We start from the raw sequence: 8,554 nt of genomic DNA on the forward strand, positions 1-8,554 counted from the left end.
AGTTTAGGCAGCTTCAGATTTTCTTGCTACCCTTGTGTTCATTTTATTTTAAAATAATATTAAAATAATAATTGAGATATGAAAATCACTGTCAATTGCATAAATAAGCATTTATACTGCAGTATATTTAAACCATGATTTTTCAGTTACAATAACCTTGCATAGATTTACATAAATCTCCTAGATTCATAGGGCAAAGAACCTGGCACAAAGCAGCTCCTTTGTTGTGGAGTGGCATTTATAATGACAGAACCAGGTAAATAACCCAGGGATTCAAAGACAAAATTAATCCTTTATGGTTATTATCTGGATTAATATAAGAAAAATCCCTAAGGGAGTTTAAAAACTATGAAGCAAGGAAATGGATTATACTAATCTGGGAATCCAGTGGTTCTTTTGTGGTCTGTCAGATAAAATGCAGATAATATTTTCCTTTGTTATTACTATTAGTGTTATCTAACTTGTTATCAATATTTTGTAAATGTATGTATGTCCATTACACATTTTATACAAGATATGGTCATGCCAACTGTGGGGCAACAATTATTTCCAATAAAAACCTTATCAAACAGCTTTTGCACAGCTCTGACCTACCCTGAGGTGTGTTTGTTCAAACTCTTGCCCTGAATCAGCAGTGGCATTTAATTTTGGGTTGTCCACCATGTACTTGCAAATTCTTAATGAGGGTTGCTGCTGGTGTGCTTTGGCTTTGTATAAAACTTGTACCTATTCAACGTTAAAAAAGAGAATAGAATGCTTTTCAAAAAACTAATTAAAGCACTAACAGGTGAATGGGGAAACCTGGATTCCAGTTCCTATTTCAGGCAGTGCAGCGGCTCCCCTGCAGGCTTCTCAGTGCAGTAGTTAGAGCCTTCCTTAGGAGAAATGGGGACAAACCCTGCTGTTTCCACATTCTTCTGACAGCTGGGATTTGGGGCAATTCTGAAGGATGTTGCTACTTCAGTGCTTTTAGTGAGGAAAGCACCTAGTTTTCTTACAACATTAAGGGATACTAAAGTGCATAGCTGCGTTCATCCAGAAGTCAAGCCTCAAGCAGCAACTAAGCAGGTTGTGCACGCTGCTGCTTCCATATCCTGTCTTCAAGAGGCAGCAGTAAAATCCACACCCTGCAGTGGGACATTGCAGGGAGATTTGTGACTCTGAAGTGGGTACTGACCCAGACACCACCTCCACAGAGCAGAGAGAAAAAGCAACACCGTAAGTCAGTGCACTGACTTGGGTTCAACATGATGGCTGCAGAAAATGCTCAGGAAGCAGTAAAATAACTATAGACTGAAAGATAGTTTGCAATTAATCACTTTTATACAGTATGACATAAAGCAGACTTAAAATTAGGGATAATTAGCCCAGTAGCTTTAGAACACACAGTCATGGTCACTTCAAAACTGTCTATACACTACACGCTAACAGGCTTAAAGGAGTTGAAATAGAAGTTTTAAATCATCTGCTTTTAAAATAAAGGAGGGTATTTATGGCAATAATACTCTTGATGAAGGACTCAGAGTCAACTGTAACTGATACATATGATTGATGTCCATAATAATTGCACAATTCTGTAATCCTTCCTCACCCATAACAGTTTTGTGCTTAAATTTTGAATACTATTAATAGTCAGACAAAAATAACTTGTGGCCAATATCGTGCCCTCAACATGGCTGAGAACCTATTTTTGTAAAACTATTTAAGAATGATGGATACATTTTCTTGCTTGAATAAACACTAACTAATTCTCTAGACCTCTCTTCTCTGTTCATGAAAATCCAAGTCCAAATATTTTCATAGATATTTAGAGGATGGTATCAAATAATGCATATACAAAGATGAATTTCTCCACTGGATAAAAATCTGGTAACACTTCAGTACTGGAATTTTGTTGTTTGGTTTTTGTTTTGTTTTGTTTTAATTTGTAAGAGAGAGCAAGACGACTTTAGGTAGAGAGTGACTCCAAGTGAAAGTACCATGCTTATTTTTATTGTAGATAAACAACAGGGCAGCTTGGAATAAACACAGATTGAAAATTTCTCAGTCTCTTTAACAAGTTCAGAGGCTAAATAAAGACACAGAAGAGTTGAACATTGCTGTGTACAACAGAGTAAACAGATTAAAATTTTATACCTGAGCAAAAAGGGAATTTAACTATTAACTACAGCATGCAGAATAACTGATAAGTTATCACATAAACCTAGCATACTGTTATTAGATTACAGTCATTCAAATGTTCTTAATTTTTACAAAGGCTAAAGATGGAAAAAGCTCCAAGATGAGATGAGTGCGTGACATAAAAGCACAACAAGGAAAAGCACATTACCATGTAGCAGCCTTTCCAGAGGATCAAAATTATCTGCTGTTTTATTATCCATGGAGAAAGCAGCAACAATTCAAAACCTGTGGAGTTAATAACACATCAGACATTTAAGCAAGCCCTGAAAATTAAAATATTGGCAGTTTATGAAAGGCTTACAGAAGACCTGAGCCTGCATACCCTGCCCTCAAATGCCACTTTAAAGCACTGCATTTGTGAGCTGTTACCAGTGCAGAATGAAAGGTAAGAATCTGCAGGGAATGACTGATCAGGTCACAGTTTGTGATTTTCTCACCAGCATAAACACAGCTGGCTCTTAAGAACTGACTTTTTACCCCATTTGACTGATCAAACCCCACATTTCATTTTATGTAGAAACTTGACCTTTCTTCACATTGAATCTGTTCTTTGGGTGGGGGGTTTGGTTTGGGTTTTTCCCAAATCCATTTCAAATACTCTGGTTTGAAGTATTTCACTACAAGCCAAAGCCCAGTAACATATTTCTGTTCTTAATTCTCTTATCTTTGTAAAAGATGCCTGTGGGAGAGAAGGGGTCCAAAAAGTTCAAATTTTAAACAGGACAGCCCATTGCCCTCCCACAGCCTTCATTCTTCTGGCAGACTCCTGCTCTCCCTGATCTCCATATCCAAAGTAAAAATGACCCGCTCCCACCATCAGTACTCCTGTGCTACAAATCAGCACTGCAAATCTTATAGCAAAGCCAGTAAACTCTGCCTTTGTCATTTAGACTTCATAGGAATAAACAGGAGGGATGGCAGTGTCTCTCACCCGCCCTCTTAGAGACAGCCATAAACAGCATCAACCTTTTATGTCCTTGCAGTTGTATAGTTACATACTCCTGAAGCCAATTGACTACCACCAAATTATCCCACCTTCCCTGACTTTCCTACTATTTTTCTTTCACCTTTTATGACTAAAACTATGCATTAAAAACGCATGTGTCAAAATGGATGTATCCCTTTGCCCACAACATATTCCTTCCTTCTTTTAATTCAGATATCTTAGACATTGGTAGGTTGTGTGAAAGAGTCGCCTGGGAATTGAATCCTCTTTACTTCTAGTTTCTTCCCGGGTTTGAAAGCTGATGATACTTCAGGGTGGATGGAGTCCAGACGCTGTTCACACTGGAAGGCCGTGAGGAAGGCCGTCCTGTAGTTACTATTCATCCAGCCATAGAGAAGGGGGTTAGCAAATGTTGAGCACATGGCAATGACATGAAACACTGTGTAGATCAGTTTGTACTCTTTCAGGTCTAATACCTGACTGTCAATGTCACTGACTAGTTGGAAAGTGTGAAATGGCAGCCAACTGACGGCAAACACCACAACCACACACACCAGCATCTTGGTGGTTTTCCGCCGCCGGTGGTGGTAATGGTCATTCCCTGCCCCAGGACTAACGTGGTTCTTGAGCTTGGTCCAAATACGGGTGTAGGCATAGGAGATGACTGCCAGAGGCAGCACATACTGGATAAGGAGCATGGAGATGCTGTAGATGGTGCCATAGTTGAGTTGTCCCTCCCCTGGCCACTTCTCAGAGCACACCACAATCTTGAAGTCAGGAATTATCTCAATCAGCGAGTACTCACGGAAGATGGCCAGAGGGCTTGCCAACAGGGCACTGACTGCCCAGGCAACTCCTATAATCAGGAAGCTGATCCGCTTAGAGATTTTGCTTTCCAAGTGGTAGACAATACAGCGATGCCGATCCAAAGCAATCACAGTCAAAGTAACAGTAGACACATGCACAGCAAGGGCCTGGGCATAAGGCACCAGGTGGCACAAGACTGGGCCCAGCTTCCATTCTCCCAGCAGTGTGTAAACCAATGTGAAGGGCAGACATAATGTATTCACCAGCAGGTCAGCCACAGCCAGGTTGGCAATAAAGAAGTTAGTCACTGTGCGCATGCTTTTGAACTTGATGACCACATGGATCACAAGAGAGTTTCCAATCACTCCCAGCAAGATGATGGAGCAGTAAGCAAAGATCAGGATTATTTGTACTTCAACTAGTGTTGTACTGTCCTTCAGTTCTGGTTTAGGGTCCAGAGCCAATTCGTTGAGTGGTGTAGTGTATCTTGGCAAGTGCAGCTTGGTGAACAGCTCCATTTTCATTTCATCTGTCTGGTTTTCTTCTCCTGCTGCTTCTAGGGGCCCCATCCTTGCAGCAGCCTGGTGTAAGCAACAGAGCTGTCCCTGGAAAAGAAATAGTACAAGAATATGTGGAGAAGTCAGTACGCAGTGGCTAAGACAAAAAGTAATGAGCTAAAGCTACAGCTCTTTCCTCTTCTAACCCACATTCTACATTGCAGGATTAAGAGAAGATCTGTCTTAATATATTTGAATTCTGTTGCACTTACATATGAAGCCTGATCCTGCAATATTATTCAGGCATGACTCCTGCTGAAAATTGGGACAGATTTCAAAGACAAAGTTTGCCTGAGTAAATGCAGAGGATTAAGATCCTGCTGGGCAGCATATCGCTTTCCACAATCCAATACCTAAAACCACCGCCGATTTAGCATAAAATTTCCATTAATACCTTTGGGAATTCTACAGGGAATGGCACCACCCAGACTTTATTAGCATAATAATCTTCCAGCTTTTCCTTAATGGGAAGTGTTTCCATTAAATACTTATTTGATTATTATAGGTTTATGCCATTCCTTAATACCAGAGAACTAATTGCTGACATCTTTAAGAAACTTTCTTTTAGGAAAGTTTGTGCCACAAGGCAAGCAAAAACACCACTCTAACAGAACTGAAATAATAGTGTTTCTCTGAAATGACTGTGTAACCTATTCATGCTGAAATCAACTTAAGAAACAATTAAAAGTCAGTTATATATAGTATTTCCTTTCTGTGTAATGTTTGAGAAAACACAGCTCCTTGAAGGCTGCCAATCACAGATTTATTTATGACTGCAGTCAGAGAGAGGAACAAATCATTCCCCTGCTGATGTCAGTAAGAATTTCACCACTGGCATCAAAATCACATTCTGTTGCCTTCCCTTCTGTTGCCAAATTCTATGCTGCCCTAAAACTTCAGTAGGCACAGTTGGATACATGGATGCTCTACAGTTATTTGCTGCCTTGGACTTCACTCCAATGTAACACATGCATGTCCCCATGCCAACTGGCCAGACCGTGGGTGGCATGCTAAGTGAGCACCGTGCACCTGCACCTGGGGACTCCATGGCTTGACTGGGGAAAACACTAAGAAACAGCCAGCGCACAAAGAAAATGCACTGCTCACCACCGTTTACCACTGAGGGGAAAGCCAAAGTTGAGTTACACTTTACTTCACCACTCATGCATTCCATAAGGAAAGCTAGAGTAGAGAAGAAATGTCACTTTCATGCCATTGGGTATTTCACATAGCTTAGCCCAGCTTAAATTCAGATCTGCCTAAATAACATAGCCATTGATGCTTTCAGTTTCACATGGCTTTTTTAACTTTTTTTTTTTTTTTAACAATCAGATTCACTTCATTGTAGATTTTCATCCCTACATGCATCCCCATTAACTATCTGTCAGTGTCACCCTTAGGTGTAATTTTCTATACTGACAAATCCTGTCCACCAGCAGGCGACTGAGCCCTTTGTGTTTACTTGCGTCCTACACAATACCCAAAAAAAATTCTCACTGCAAGCTCTTTTTGCAAAAGCATGAACTGAAATGTGTTTTTTCCACAGCTGGTTACAATTATGATACACTATTTAGTTTGCATTTACTGTACAATTAACAGTTTAAGCCTGACATGTGAAACATCACAAGACACCTAGCCGTGATGTGCCAGCTATTCACACTCTCTCACCCTGCAGATTTTACTAATATAATCAGTTATCAACTACCAGGTTAAGCATGGCTGGCAGGAAGGGATTCTTCAATACTCCTTTAGTTAAAAATGGAAAAAGACCCACCACAATTTGCATGGTCAAGGCTATGACGAAGTTCACAACTCTGCTGAGCTTTTGCCTTAAACCTCTGTGCCTACATCGAAGGATTATGCTTGCATATATTATTAGAGATTTGGTGAGATCCCAGGACTATCAGGTGCTCCAAAATCTTGTAATTTTTCTCAGTGCAAAATAAGAGCACGTCATATTTACACATTATAGTAGAAGGGTAAGAGGCAAGGCATAGTGCACTTTCCCCCCCCCCTTCTTTGCCATAAATCAAGGCAGGAGAATAGAGCTTAAAGAATGTAGCATCCCTTTCTTCCCCAAAATACTTCCACTTGGCTCTCTAGTCCCTGCTGTTCTACCGAAATCTATTTCCAACCATTTTATTTATTTATTTATTTATTTATTTATTTATTTATTTTAATCAAAGCCTTCTTTTGTTCTGTCACTTCTATTTTATTTGTTACTGCCCTGTTTGAGCTGATGAAAGGTGTTTTGGTCGTGTCAATAGGGTAAAGATGAGGGAGGGAGAATGGACGAGTAGGGTTTCAGGCAGCAATGAGTTGGTGTGTCATCACGCTATGAAATACATCGGACAAATCTGACACCGTTGGTGGGACAGTTAAATGGGCAAAGCCCAAAGTGGGCTTTCAGCTGATGGGGTGGTGGGAAATGACATGGCGTTTGAGAACTCAGATACTGTTTATGGGACTCTTTCCGCTCTTTTTGGTAAAAACTCTTCAGCTGATAGCCTTTATCTGCACACCTAGCATACTGCACAGCACCGGAGAGGTTTTCCCTGTTTTGTTTTGGTTTTTTTCCCATTTTTTTAACCCCAGCAGTCAGACTCTCAAGAGAAGGCATCAAATTGCACCTAACTCAGATACTATTTATGGAACTTTTTCTGCCTTTTTTTTTTTTCCCTTTTTGTATAAATTCTCCAGCTGATAGCATTTATTTGCACAGCACCGGCGGGGTTTTTTCCCATTTTTCTCCCCCCAGCAGTCAGACCCTCAGGGGCGGGCATCAAATTGCACCTAACTTTCGGCAAAGGAAGGTCCACAGACAGTTCAGACCCCTTCTGACCGCAAAAACGGCAGGAGATGCGATGCCATTAGCAAGCAACACCTCCACCAGGACCGCAGTGCGTGCGCTGGGTAAGGGTTTGGGGTTGCTGGAGGCGCTGGTGGCGGCAAGTGCGGCTCTCGATGCCGCCGCTGCCCACCCGCTCCCCCTGCACCTTGCCCGGGTGAGGGCACTAGTCCCCGGGAGCTGCCGGAGGCCCGCCCCTGCCCCACGGCAGCCGCGGTCTTCGGTTCCCCCATCCCATTTTCACCTCCCTCCCGCCCCGGGAGGCGAGCGCGGCAGCCGGCGGCTGCTGCCAGAGGAGCCGATCTCCCAGAGCAGGGCAAGAAGCCGAGCTTCCCCGCCTAGAGGAGCAGCGGCTGCTCCCTCCTCCCACGGCACGGCACAGGTCCCTCAGCAGCCCTGCCGCCGCCCTCCCCTCTCACACTCACCGGGGCGGCTCTTTCCAACCTGGCGATGGGTCAGCGGCGCGGCACGCTGCGGTCCGTCGAAAGTTTGGAGGCGGTGGCCTCTGCATGCCGGTGGGGCGGGACAAGACGGGGCGGGACGGGGCGGCCCGGCCCCGCCGCCTGGGGCTGGCACCGCAGCCGTAACAGCGGGCGGACGGGAGGGAAGGTGGGACGCGGCTCCACCCGCTGGGCTCCAGGCGCGGCGAGAGGTGCTGCGGGACGTGGTGTCGTGGTGTATCGGCTGCGGCTCACTCACGAGGCAACAGCGGCAGCGCTGCCAGCGTGAAAAGGGGGGTAGAGGAAGGGGGATTATGCCAGGTCCGAACTGATGTACACCCCTCACGCCTGACCCTGTCTCCTAGTTTTCCCTGTCCCCACACTACCTCCTGGAGCAGTGTAAAGCCTTTGCTCCAAACAGCTGCTGACATCCTGAGTTGCAAGCACCCCAGCTCAGGCATATTTTCTGTTCCTCGTAGGACGATGGGGATGATGCCAGAGCAGGTGTAAGGATGAATAAAGTATTTGCATATTCCGTCAAGAGCAAAATAAAAGATTGCATGTTTATTTACAAGGCAGCAAAGGTAAAGACAAGAGCTGAACTCAGCTGGTTCTGTATTCAGTAACCTTTCAAAAAATCTCTCATGCCAGCCAGCTTCACCGAGGACGATCTCCAGCCAGTGCTGCTGCCCTTCTGGTAGGGTCTAGATTCGTTAAACCCATCAATACTTTCTACTTAGTATTTTGCTGTGTGCCTGATGCTCTCCCAGGCGTA

The 8,554-nt window shown here is 43.6% G+C and overlaps 1 protein-coding gene across 1 annotated transcript; it reads right to left on the reverse strand.

Moving 5' to 3' along the window:
• Positions 1 to 1,405: 1,405 nt before the first annotated feature.
• On the reverse strand, positions 1,406 to 7,822 carry NPY2R (neuropeptide Y receptor Y2). The gene is made up of 2 exons (XM_068171152.1): positions 7,765 to 7,822; positions 1,406 to 4,539 (listed from the first exon to the last, which is right to left on the reverse strand). The coding sequence occupies exon 2, from the start codon at positions 4,501 to 4,503 to the stop codon at positions 3,346 to 3,348; it is 1,158 nt and encodes a 385-aa protein (XP_068027253.1). The 5' UTR covers positions 4,504 to 4,539; positions 7,765 to 7,822; the 3' UTR covers positions 1,406 to 3,345.
• Between the last annotated feature and the right edge of the window lie 732 nt (positions 7,823 to 8,554).

This window comes from Melanerpes formicivorus, unplaced genomic scaffold (genome assembly GCF_026170545.1).
Source record: "Melanerpes formicivorus ecotype bairdi unplaced genomic scaffold, bMelFor1.0.p_v2 SCAF_4, whole genome shotgun sequence".
Taxonomy (NCBI): Eukaryota; Metazoa; Chordata; class Aves; order Piciformes; family Picidae; genus Melanerpes; species Melanerpes formicivorus.

What these genes read in the sequence shown, in the direction of transcription:
- NPY2R (XM_068171152.1), bottom strand. Translation starts at nt 4,503, where the DNA reads ATGGGGCCCCTAGAAGCAGCAGGAGAAGAAAACCAGACAGATGAAATG.